Genomic DNA, 13,884 nt, shown 5'->3' on the forward strand with positions numbered 1-13,884 from the left:
AACATTTATGATGACACACTGACCCTATTATATTTGGCAAGCAAGGAATTGCATAATAGTTATCCCATGGATCTAGGGAGTGGAGAACAGGCACTGAATACTGACGGTACGGTAAACCAAATTGGATAATAGCAGAACGAACAGTGAAACATAGAAAATAATAGACATCGTCGTTTGAGACTTTGGTTAGACCGCTTCAAAGCTGGAAGAAGATGGAAGTTGGACTGAAATGTTTAAATAGTGATTTTGGCAGCAATAGACATAGAACTAGAAGTTAATAACATGTGGAAGACCTCAGAGAGGTTAATGGAAGAGATATATCAATGTCTAGTAATACCTATTCACATAGGTATTAAAAATGGTTTTGAAAGGCACAAATGATTTCTCAGGAAGTGCTTGGGCGGTGAGTGTATTCAGGGAGCAGAACGTGGGGCTCATAGAAGACAGCATCTTGAAGAGGCCAGAGAAAGTCAGTAGGTGACATTCTTTCTTCTGCAGGCTTATAATCAGCATCTCTATAAATGTACCATTATCACTTCAAGTAATTCCACATTTCAACTTACATTTCTCCTGAATTTGCTTTTAGATTTATGAGTTGTTACCTTACATGGTCCTCAGTTTCAGATCTCCTCCAAAATTAAAATATTTTCTCTATATCTATCTTATTAAATCACTTCATAATATTAATCTATCACAACTGTAATATAATCTATCAACTCCTCTTTTAGCCTCTTCTTTTCTGGAAAAGAAAACAATTTCAGTTTTTCCAGCTGGTTGTTCTGTCTCAGTTTTGATATCATCATTATAATTTTCTTTGGACTTTCTCCAAAAAGTATTTGTATGTCTTTTATGACCTGGAGGCCCATGGAAATTGGGAGGGAATTGAAAGATGTAAGTGATCGTGGACAAAGTAAACCTGAAGTCTCCTCCCCCTCCAAAAGAGAATTAGAGTCATTAAGCATGGAAACAGGCCCTTTGGTTCAACTCATCTGCACTAACCAGACATCCCAATCTGACCTAGTCCCATTTACTAGCATTTGGCCCATATCCCTCTAAACCCTTTCAATTCATTTCCCCGTCCAGGTGTCTTTTAAATATTGTAATTGTACCAGCCTCCAGCATTTCCTCTGGCAGCTCATTCCATACATGAACAGCCCTCTGCAAAGCTATCCCTCAGGTCCTTTTTAAATCTTTCCCCTCTCGCTGTAAACCTATGCCCTCTAGTTTTGGACTTCCCCAACCGAGGAAGAAGCCCTTGGCTATTCACCCGATTAATCATAAGACCATAAGACATAGGAGGGGAAGTAAAGCCATTCGGCCCATCAAGTCCACTCCGCCATTTAAATCATAGCTGATGGGCATTTCAACACCACTTCCCTGCACTCTCCCCGTAGCCCTTGATTCCTTTTGAATTTGTCAATCTCTGCCTTGAAGGCATCTAACGTCCAAGCCTCCACTGCACTCTGTAGCAATGAATTCCACAAGCCCACCACTCTCTGACTGAAGAAATGTCGTCTCATTTCAGTTTTAAATTTACCCCCTCTAATTTTAAGGCTGTGCCCACGGGTCCTAATCTCCCCGCCTAACGGAAGCAACTTCCTAGCGTCCACCCCTTCTCAACCATACATTGTCTTGTAAGTTTCTATTAGATCTCCCCTCAACCTTCTAAACTCTAATGAGTACAATCCCAGGATCCTTAGCCATTCATCATTCGTTAAACCTACCATTCCAGGGATCATCCGTGTGAATCTCCACTGGACACGCTCCAGGGCTAGTATGTCCTTCCTGAGGTGTGGGGCCCAAAATTGGACACAGTATTCTAAATGGGGCCTAACTAGAGCCTTATAAAGCCTCAGAAGCACATTGCTGCTTTTATATTCCAACCCTCTTGAGATAAATGACAACATTACATTCGCTTTCTTAATTACAGACTCTACCTGCAAGTTAACCTTTAGAGAAACCTGGACCAACACTCCCAGATCCCTTTGCACTTCTGATTTGCAAATTATCTCACCGTTTAGAAAATAGTCCATGCCTGTATTCTTTTTTCCAAAGTGCAAAACCTCATATTTACTCACATTGAATTTCATCAGCCATTTCCTGGACCACTCTCCTAAACTGTCTAAATCTTTGCGCAGCTTCCCCACCTCCTCAGTACTACCTGCCTGTCTGTCTATCTTCGTATCATCGGCAAACTTCGCCAGAATTCCCCCCGTCTCTTCATCCAGATCATTAATATATAAGGTGAACAGCTGTGGCCCCAACACTGAACCCTGCGGGACACCACTCGTCACCGGTTGCCATTCCCAAAAAGAGCCTTTTATCCCAACTCTCTGCCTTTTGTCAGCCAATCCTCAATTCAAGCCAGTAGCTCATCTCGCACACCATGGGCCCTCACCTTGCTCAGCAGCCTCCCGTGAGGCACTGTATTAAAGGCCTTTTGGAAGTCTAGGTAGATAACTTCTACTGGGTTTCCCTGGTCTAACATACTTGTTACCTCTTCAAAGAATTTTAACAGGGTTGTCAGGCATGACCTCCCCTTACTAAAACCATGCTGACTTGTTTTAATCTGACCCTGCACTTCCAGGAATTTAGAAATCTCATCCTTGACAATGGATTCTAGAATTTTACCAACTACCGAGGTTAGGCTAATCCGCCTATAATTTTCCATCTTTTGCCTTGATCCGTTCTTAAACAAGGGAGTTACAACAGCAATTTTCCAATCATCTGGGACTTTCCCTGACTCCAGTGACTTTTCAAAGATCACAACCGAAGCCTCCGCTACTTCCTCAGCCACCTCCCTCAGAACTCTAGGATATAGCCCATTGGGGCCAAGAGATTTATCAATTTTTAGACCCTTTAGCTTTTCTAGCACTTTCTCTTTTGTAATGCCTACCGTACTCAACTCTGCCCCCTGGCTCTCTCTAATTGTTGGCACACTACTCAGGTCTTCCACTGTGAAGACTGACACAAAGTACTTATTACGTTCTTCAGTTATTTCCTTATCTCCCATCACTAGCCTTCCAGCATCAATTTGGAGCAGCCCAATATCTACTTTTGCCTCTCGTTTGTTTCTTATGTACTGACAAAAGCTTTTACTATCATTTTACTAACATCTCTCATAATTTTATAAACCTCTATTCTGGAGCTATTGGTGATTTTGGAAAATTGAGTGATGGTATATATGATAAATATGCAATTTCGCCATATAGAAGGCAAATAATATCACTGAACGAACATTAGAAACAAAAGAAATTAAAATTTCTAGGAGGGCTTTCTGGAATGGAAATTAGCATAATTCCCAGAGGAATACCTAAAAAGTGACTTTTGATCAAAGGTATGGCAAGAAATTCCATAGATATTCACTTCCACAACAGGGAACTAATTCTTTTTGCTGTTTGGGTTTCAGAACCATTTCGGTTAAGGCATCTAAGCAGGATTTGTTGAAATATATTACAAAAGTATTGTTAAACAGCACAGTTCAATTGCAACACTAGCTTAGGCTCTCTCTGTGCCATAATGACAAAATCAACATCCCTGTTTTTATAACAGGCATTTTTGCTTTTTTAATCAGAGATGATATGTCACCAGTCTGTAATCAGTGCCAGAGAACATATGTTTTTCATAAACTGTTATTATTCAACCAATTCAATACCTGATTTTAAAATGCACTATTTCTGATTAAGTATTTTTAATGAGTTAATTCAATTTAAAGAAGTGCAAATACAACTGGTTAGAGAATGGTTTTACTTACAGCTAACTTTTCAAGTGGTTTCTCATACCTGAAACTTCTTCGTCCTTATTCTGGTTGTCACCTTTTTTTGCTAGTCCTGGAGTCATTTTATAAATTTTTTTCAGCAACAAATACTCAAAACACACGGAGAACAAATTCCAGCCAGCTATAAAGCCACATCCAACTACAGAAGAGCTAAAAGTCATGATCTGGCCCACAGACATTGGAGAAAGCAGTTTGCTGAGAAGATCAATTTGCCTCAATGTAGCATTCATGCCTAGAAAAGAAAAAGCAAGTCTTGGTTTAATAATTTTCAGATATGGGCAGTATTCTACACTGTGTTTATACGAATAACTAAAAAAATTCAGATTTCAGACTTGCGAGAAGTGTTGAATGATCAGGATCATATTTTTACCCCAAACTTCTTTTCATATCAAAGCTGAATTTTCATTATCTATGACAGCCATGGACTTCTTAAAATTAAACCTATGTCCTCCAGTTTTTGATTTCCCCACCTGAGGAAAAAAGTCCTAGCTACTCACCTATCCACATCCCTCATGATTTTATAAACTTCTGTTAAATCCACTTGAAACTTTTGCATAAAATTCCTCTACCTACAAGATTTGTTTAAACATTCTGCAGAATGGTCCAAACCTGAGACGCCATAACATCGTTTTACAGATGCTGACTGATCAGTTGTAAATTTACATTTTCTGCATTTATTCTAGATTTCCATATTTACAGTTTTCCTTTTTTTATTCAATGTTAAACACTGTACTTTGAAAGACTTATAACTTAAAATATTTCAAAAAAGGTGATTAAAAAATAATATTGGATGTACTAATTTAGGAAAGATCTTAAAGCAAACAAAAATGTTACATAAAACAATGTTAAGACTGAATAAATACACAAACAGCAGAATTCACTTTATTTGAGATTTGTTTAATGTTGACCATAAAACATTTCCAAAAATCTACATTATTGGAATGAAAACATAGTGTCCAGGACTAATGTCTTTGAAAAAAAAGCGTATTTCACTTTTATCAGCACAAAATACCCAGATTTTGAAGAAAAAATATAGAAGTGACACTACTTTATGAAATTTGGGAATGCTGAGTTCTGAGGCACAGAAGGAATATGTCAATTTTTTTCAAACCATAATATAAGAATTCTTTTACCAAATGACGCAAAATAATGCACATTCAGACAGTTTTATCAACACTATTTCAACTATATTAAGAAAAAAACCTGTAAAACATTGAGCCATGACATTTCAGCTGTATAGTGTCACAAATATTTCATTCATGGTTCACGTTGCCACTCCCATCACAGACTGATTATCTCCTACATATTCGGCTGATACGTGCACTTTGAACCTATCAGCAACGTGCATAAGAGGGAACCAGCCTGTGATCTGAGAAGCAGCTCCTCACCCTTTCCCTCCCTTTTATTTATGGGAGCAACATTTCCCAGACTGGTTGCCCTCATGAATGGATTTTCCTAGATGGTGTGGAGATTTCCAGGGGCAGATCCGTCTGGCACCCCTGTATATTTTAAGTACTGCATCCAGTGAGATGTTTTGTTCTGGATTTTGAGTCAAATTAAAAATTAAATGAACCCCAAAAGATTGTAAAATCCATTTATGAAATCAGATTAAAAGAGAAATTATAAATGAGGGATAATTAGTCTAAGAGTCAACCAGAAGACATAACATTGCTGGTGGAGTTTGGGAGACTTTTTTGATTTGAATTTATTAGGGTCTTTGCTGAAATCTAATTACAGTTTGAACCTTTAGTTATTTGCTGCTCACACGGAGAATACCAAAGTAAACGGAAACTGAGGAAGCCACAATCATCATATTTGACCACGTCTAGTTAGCCTGAATTTCAGATCGAATTTTGTGAGGAACAGGAGTTTGAAGATTGTCTAGTTTCAAACTAGTGGTAATATCTACAGTGGGACTCCTGCTGCCTCATTGGAAAACAAATTAATCAACTGCGTTAACTTAGAAATATTAAAAACTAACCTAAATAAGGAACTATTATATATGTAAAGTACATAAAAAGTGATCTTTGAGAAAGCCTGCAGCTGAGGAAAATTCTCCAGAGGATGCAGCATCCTTATGAGTGGTCCCTCACGTATGAAGTAAATAATTTTAAGATTGATGTATCTTATAAGAGAATTCTTTGGGGAAGTAAGAGGTTAACCTGTGTCCGTAACATAAGTAATTATAAGCCTTTGTGCTAAATCACTTATACTTGCTTTGTTTAATTGATCCATTTAAATTTGTGTTTTGTATACAAAAAGTGAAATTGTCTGATGTGTTCCTATTAGTAAAAACAAGTTGTTTGGGTTTCTTTTGAAAAGTGAATCGTCTCTCACAAGATCATAACAAAATCAATCTATAAACAGTTGAGAAAATCTTACAGATAAAATGATTTTTTACAAGTATTTAAATTAAGATCAATGTCTATTGTAGCCTGGTGCTGTCACAAGTGCGAAAGTCTTGTCTCATTCTGCTTTCATATGAAAACAGGTTAACAGAGAAAATATAGTCCTAAATGTATGTCATTTAATTTTTCCAGGGAGTCTGAAATCTGACTTTTGCTTTGAAGTAAATAAACCTCAACTGATTTTGTAATATCGTCAAAAATAAACACAGAAACTTTATTTGTAGTATCCTTTATATATGACTGCAACTACCCAGCACGGCAGATGGAGAAGTGCCTTCAGGAAATTTATCATGTCAAGAATTATCCTGACTGGTTGTTGGTAAGTTTTATCTACATCAGATAGACAGCAAGATAAAGGTCACTACAGATAGTAAGGGTAAGCAGGTCAGCCAAGGGACAGGGAACAAAAATTCATCAGCTAGTGAGAAAATGCACACAGGCAATGTCAGCACGCATCTCAAAGCCATGGTGCAGAGGTGAAGCACGTGCATGGAGAGGTGAAGCACATGGTTGATAAGTCACAGGAAAGTCATGCTTAATGGGCACACAAGTAAGAGGAGAATACACACTGAACCTGAGAAAACATAAAGAGAGGATGAGAAGCATTGGGCAATAAAGACGTGAGGCGGATAGAGAATTTAAAACATAGGGATGGGTTAGTATAGGTTCAATAAGCACAGATGAAGGAAAGAAGTTAAAGAATGCATGCAAGAATTTTTATTCACACATACTAAAAGCAAAACTCCAAAATTAATATTGAAAGCAAGATCATTTTATGGAAATGCTAAATCACAAGTAACTTTGTGGACATTTCTGCAATTACTACCTTTGATTCCAAAGTGATAAATGAAAATGTATATAATTTCATAAAACAAGAACCTGTATTTTTTCAAAAGAGCTATGATAGTTACTTGATAATTTGTCACTGTCACCAGCAACCACTATAATCCAATCCCGTTGGATTGCAATTGACATTGCTGTGCTAGCCAGGTCTGCAATCACACCAATGACGATCACCAATGCGTAACAAACAATCTGTTAAACAGCAAGTAAATTGATTAACATTAAGCAAGAAAATTAACTATATCGTGTCTACAATAGTGTTTCATGTTCACGTAGAGCAAAATAACATTTTGACAGCAGGGAATTCATGCAAGGCCAACTGTTAAATGAAATCACTGCTACACGTGGAATAGTCGTTCGTTCTTTGTGTCGAAGACAGCCATTTACTTAGGACATGTGAACCCCTTGATACACCAGTGTACTTTAATAGTGTTAAATCTGCAACTCTTAGTACAACTGTATTCTTGAGAATGCTTGTAGCATAGCCACATGTCATGAAACATAAAATGACCAAACCATTTAGCCTCTTCTTTTACGCAATCATTAGCCCAGAAAGTAAACCTGACTATCAGGTACAATAGGGATTCTACTTACTGCCAATTGGACTGATGCATTTAAAGTAACTAAACTTGCCTATAATCTTATTACAACATGTAAAATTCTTAAGTGACTCGATAGGGTAACAATTAGGGGAATGTTTCTCCTTGCTGAGGAATCTAGAACCAGGGTATACAATGTCAGAAAAAATGGATCAGCTATACGATGGAGAAGAGAGGAAATTTCTTCATTCAAAAATTTCTGGATCAATGTAATTTACTATCCTTGAGAGCTTTTTACATTCAATTGTTGAATTGAATTACACCTGCCAAATTTTTGCCTACTTACTTAGCCTATCTAAATACCCTTGATGTGTCTTTGCATTCTCCTTGTTAAACTAGGTGAAAGTGTCAGTTATGTCATCTGTAAACTTAGAAATACCACATTTAATCCCCTATTCTTGATATAGACTGTGATTAGTTAGTGCAGAGCACTGATCCTATTATTACTCCACTGGTCAAAGGTGTTAAACTGAGAATGAACTTCTTATTCCTGCTTTCTGTTTTCTGTCTGTTAGCCAGTTCACAATCCATGCCAGAATATTCTGCACATCCCATATGCTCTTACTTTAATTACTTCATGTACAGAACCTTATCAAAAGCTTTCTGAAAATCTAATTATATCACATCTACTAGATTCCCATTTCTAATTTGCTAGTTACATTCTCAAAAATCGCCTGCAGATTTGTTAAGCGTTATTTCCTTTTCATGAATTCCTGTTGTTCTGATACAAAAATAGAAATTGCTGGAAAAACTTAGCAGATCAGGCAGCATCATTGGACAGAAATCAGCGTTAATGTTTCGGTGCGAGCGACCTTTGCTCAGAACTGTTGTTGTTCCAATTTTAGCATCAGCATTCCTTGGTCTCACAATCTTCTGTTTATCTTGCATCATCCCTGGAAGTCTCCTATTACCCTGTCTGCTGCCCAGATTTTCTGCTGTTCTTTCTTGATTTATCCCTTGTTCCCTTAGCCAGTTAGTTGGTTTCTCCAACCAGCAGAAAAGTGAAAAGAAACCAGAAAACCTCAATTATATGAGGCTTTTGGATAATAAATCTGATATGAGGGCTAACACAGGTAACTGACAGGATTGGTGGCAGCAGGGCAACAGAGAGAAAGGAGTCAATAGAAAAGAGATAGGAAAAGAGTAAACAGTGACTAGGAAGAGAGAATAACATGTGTCCAGAGAGGATTGTGTCAGCCAAAACAGGGCTTACAGAAATGGATACACCAAATATCACGAGTGTGTTACTGAAAGGATAGTACACATAGCAAAATATAAAGAGAATACAGGATGAGGAGAAAAACCTCAGCCAATTTGGTTCACTTCTCACGGTATCAAGAAATGGCTGAAGCAGCTGGATACCGCAAACAACGTGGATCCTGACAACATTCTAGCAGTGACATTGAAGACATGCTCCAGAACTTGTCATACCCTTAGCCAAGCTTCTCCAGTACAGTCACAATACTGGCAGCCACCCAAAAATGTGGAAAATTTCCCAGGTAAGTCTGGTCTACAAAAGGCAGGCAAATCATCCTCGCAAATTACTGCACATCAGTCTACACTCAATCATCAACAAAGTGATGGAAGATGTGATGAAACCATGTTATCGCATGAGACTTAATCAACAATAACCTGCTCTCTGACAATTAATTTTAGTTCTACCAGGGCCGCTCAGCTCCTGAATTCATTGCAGTTGTGGTCAAAATATGAACAAGACAGCTGAACTCCAAAGGGAAAGGGAGTTTGATTGTCCTTCACTTCAAGACAACATTTGACCAAGTGTAGTAGTAAGAAGCCTTAGCGAGACTGGGGGATCAATGGGAAATCAGGGGTAAACTCCATGGTTGGAATTATACCTAGCAGAAAGGAAGACAGTTATGCTTATTGGAGATGTGTTATATCAGCTCAGGGTATCTCTGCAGGTGTTCCTCGGGGTAGTGTCTTAGACCCAACCATTTTTAGCTGCTTCACTAATGACATTATCTCCACTGTAAGACCAGAAGTGGGAACGTTTGCTGATGATTACACAATGTTGATTTCCATTCGTGACACCTCAGATACTGAAGCAAATGTAGCAGGACCTGGGCAGCATCCACACCTGGGCTGATAAGTGGCATGAAACATTCACACCACAAAAATGCCAGGAAATGACAATCCCTAACAAGAGAGAATCCAAGCATCACTCTTGATATTTGCAATACCGTCACCTGGTTCTGCACCATCAACTTTCTGGGAGACATCTCAAAGTCTGTCCACCATTTACAAGGCAGAAGTTAGGTATATGATGGAATATTGAGTGCAGCTCCAACAATACATGCAAATCTCAACATCATTCTCAAAATAAAACAGGTTGCTTGACTGGCACCCCATTCAACATTTACAACATTCACTCTCTCCACCTATGGCACACAGTGGCTGCAGTGCATATCGCTTATAAATGCAGTGTATGTCACTCATAGAATGCACTTCAACAACTCAACAAGGCTTCTTAAACAGTACCTCCGAAATACACAACCTCTACCCTGTCGAAAGACAGACCTGATAATGCACAGGAATAGCATAACTGCAAGTTTCCTCCAAGCCACATGCCATCTTGATATGCAATTCTATCACAAACCTTCATTGTTGTTGGGTCAAAATGCTGGATCTCCCTCCCTTACGACAGCATGAACGTACCATTAATCATTCTCTGCAGCAGTTCAAGAGAACTACCTACTACTACCGTCTCATCGATAATTCAGGACAGACAAGAAATGCTGCCCTGGCCAGAAATGTCCATCTCCTGTGAACAAATTTCTCTAAAAAGTATTATGTGCCTTTGAGTCAGAAGGCTTTTGGCTCAATTTCCACCTCAGAAACCTGAGCACAAAATCTCGGTGACAGTTCCATGCAATAGGCAGTCAGAGGCTCCTACCTTTTAAATGAGACATTAAATTGAGGCACTGTTTACCCTCTCTGATAAATGTAAAATGATCCATTACGCTATTTTTACAAGTACAGCTGTTCTACCTCGTGTTCCAGCTAATACTTATCCCCTTGTCATCACTCACTAAACCAACACACTGATCACTGCCTGACCGTTGCCACATTGTTGATTGTAGAGTTTGTTGTGCACAGATTTACATCACAGAAGTGACTAAACTCTAAAATACTTAATTAACTGTAAACTACAATGGGTTATTCGATGCTATATAGAAATTTGGGCCTAGGAGTTTGTAAGTGCCCAGGAAGCAGCCTGAACTCTTAATAACCACAAGAGTAGGCAGTTGCTGTACAGTTAAAAATGTACACATGTTTGACGTAATTTCAGTAAGTCCTTTTAGCTCCATATTCAAGGCACCTAGTACGACATAGAACATAGAAAAGTACAGCACAGTACAGGCCCTTTGGCCCATGACGTTGTGCCGTGGAATGATCCTAATCCAAAAATAAAATAACCTAACCTACATTCCCCTCAATTCACTGCTGTCCATGTGCATGTCCAGCAGTCGCTTAAATGTCACTAATGACTCCACTTCCACGATTACCACTGGTAAACTATTCGATGCGCTCACAACTCTCTGAGTGAAGTACCCCCCACTGACGTCTCCTCTATACCTTCCTCCTAACATCTTAAAACTATGACCCCGTGTGGCAGTCAATCCTGCCCTGGGGAAAAGTCTCTGGCTGTCGACTCTATCAATGCCTCTCATTACCTTGTACACCTCGATCAGGTCACCTCTCTTCCTCCTTCTCTCCAGAGAGAAAAGTCCGAGCTCAGTCAACCTCTCCTCGTAAGACAAGCCCTCCAGTCCACGCGGCATCCTGGTAAACCTCCTGTGCACCCTCTCCAAAGCCTCCACATCTTTCCTATAATAGGGCGACCAGAACTGGACACAATATTCCGAGTGTGGTCTCACCAGGGTTTTGTAGAGGTGCAGCATAGTACTGTGTTTCAGGTCTACAAAAATCAGCTCTAACACTCTCTAATTTTCTATACTTTCTCTCCTGTTATCAAACTGTCCTTTTTTAAATTACATCAAACAGATGACCTACTTATAACTTTACCCAATCTATATTCATTGATAGCCTTTTCCTCCCACCTACCCAATTCTTTTATTTTGAGACTGCTCCCCACAGACAGTCATTTCACGCCTTTGCCACAGCTCCTATTCCTAAATAACAGGCTAAGAAGTTGCATTCCCTGCCACAACTAAAATCAGGTATAGATTCAGTGCCTTTTGTGGCCATGATTGCTATTTGACTTTAAACGATGGTTTCCTATTTTGGTGCTGAGAAAGCCTTCTTTATTTGAGGGAGGAAACGTAATGAAAGGTCACAGATTTCCTTCTCTGGTACCACAATCCCTTCCATCAACCCATGTCTGCTCTTCTTCTTTCTGTTAGCTCTTGCTACTTCCATTCTGCTCCCAAATATTTAAGCCTCATCCCTTATGTTTCATCAAAGACTGAAACCATATTGCGAACTTTAACTAAGAGCTACATTTTTAAAGCACTGAGTAATACTTAGCAAAAGCTTACTCAGTACTTTAAAAATAACTTGTAGCCAGTTCCTCAACTATCTATAAATAATGAATTCCACATAAATAAAATTATCGCACTTTTCTCAATATTAATCCAAAAACCTCTTCTCATTGTTGCCATAATATGTCTGTTGTGGGATTGTGTCCAGAATGTGAAACTGTAAATGTGTGGCTTTTGTTCTTGCATTCAAATATACAATGAATTCTATTTTTTCTATACGTCCAGGACATTTTGGAAGATGGCGTAGGTATGCAGGTAGATTGGAGACATGGAAAAGTATTCTGGAAAAGTGCATAGTAATATGTTTTTAACATTGAGCAATAGATTCTTTACAGCAATAATGAGCGGGAAGTGCTACGTGGTGGTATGGTGCTGGGCTGTTGATTAGAGATGTGTTTGATTGTTAGGGGAGTATAAGCAGGGCTACGAGGCCAAGGAAATCTAAGTATATTCTAGCATTCTCACACCCAGTCAACAGTTACCCAAGACCAAGCTTCCACTATTTCAACTGTCAAATAATGTTATCAGTTCTCTTCGACTCAAGATTGCTCCCACTAGTAACCAAGGCTTTCCCTTATCCATAATCCAACACCAGGCTACTACTTGGCTGTTCCATTTATTGCTCCACAGAATCCATTTAGCACTACTAAAAACAGAGAAAAAATATTTTCCTAGACAAATTTGCAATTAATTCAAAGTTTGTCATTATTTTAAATACTTGTGCATTGTTTGGGTAAACATTGACAAAATAGCATTAATAACAATTACAAGCATAAAGAAATTAGTATAAGAATTACAGCATACATTCTCAACAAAAAAAACCTTCCTGCACAAGCAAAATTCACACTTACTTACCTTCATCCAACCATTCCATAGGATAGTGATCTCAGTCTCATAAACAAATAACAACATAAGCACCACAGCACATAAGATCACTGAGAGATTCTGGATAAGAAGAGCAACTTGTACAACTAAAATTCAAAAGAATAGAAAACACTGGTTAACATTTAAAACGTCAATAAGATTGTTGTTATTTTACTATATTAATGGTCATCATTAACTTTATTTTCTGCATAATAAAGCCATCAAACCTTTCATTCTGGTATTTCTGTCAACCCAGTTTCCAACTAAGGCACCAAAGAGTATAAGTGATGAGGAAACAGCCAAACCAAACACAGCTGGAAGCAGCAAGCTATTTTCATAGAGTTCCACCAGGAAAAGCGAGACAGCAAAATGCCACATGCGATCGCCCTATGGAACAATATGCAAATGCATTATAATACAATCAGATTTTAAAAATGTATATATTCTTGGCAGGTGGGGGGAAAGAATGAAGAATATTATCACCTGCCCTTTCTAGGGTTCCCTGAGCCATAAGAAAAAATATTGTGCTCCAATCCCTCAGGCAACACAGATTAATCTGAAAGTGGGTAGGGGGAAGTAAAGTCACTTAGCTAACACAGTTCGAACAGAGAATGCAAGTTATGGGAGACTGTGGACATGAGTGGACAGCTCATTATTCTGCAGCAAACAATATTTAGACTAAGAAATCTAAGCTGTAATGTATATATAAAAAAGAAAATCACTCTATGATAAATAACTTACATTCTGCTGTATTTTAACATCTTCTGAAACCTATTTTCAGGGTATGCAGAGGTAAAAGTTATTGAAATCATAACATTTCACTAATTTCCTTATCAGGTCAGGCGTATAGTTCTTTTCAAACTGCATTT

General features: G+C 38.4%; 1 protein-coding gene across 17 annotated transcripts in view; it reads right to left on the reverse strand.

Annotated features, from left to right (window-relative positions):
- The window catches only part of LOC125453882 (solute carrier family 40 member 1-like), a 131,818-nt gene that overhangs the window by 12,788 nt on the left and 105,146 nt on the right, over nucleotides 1-13,884 (reverse strand). For all 17 annotated transcript variants that reach the window (XM_059647237.1, XM_059647238.1, XM_059647236.1 and 14 more), the window contains 4 exons: nucleotides 13,243-13,402; nucleotides 13,007-13,122; nucleotides 7,098-7,221; nucleotides 3,783-4,010 (listed from right to left, as the gene is read on the reverse strand). In XM_059647237.1, coding sequence (XP_059503220.1) covers nucleotides 3,783-4,010; nucleotides 7,098-7,221; nucleotides 13,007-13,122; nucleotides 13,243-13,402 — 628 coding nt within the window. The remainder of the gene's footprint in view (nucleotides 1-3,782; nucleotides 4,011-7,097; nucleotides 7,222-13,006; nucleotides 13,123-13,242; nucleotides 13,403-13,884) is intronic.

The sequence above is a fragment of the Stegostoma tigrinum genome, chromosome 7 (genome assembly GCF_030684315.1).
Source record: "Stegostoma tigrinum isolate sSteTig4 chromosome 7, sSteTig4.hap1, whole genome shotgun sequence".
Taxonomy (NCBI): Eukaryota; Metazoa; Chordata; class Chondrichthyes; order Orectolobiformes; family Stegostomatidae; genus Stegostoma; species Stegostoma tigrinum.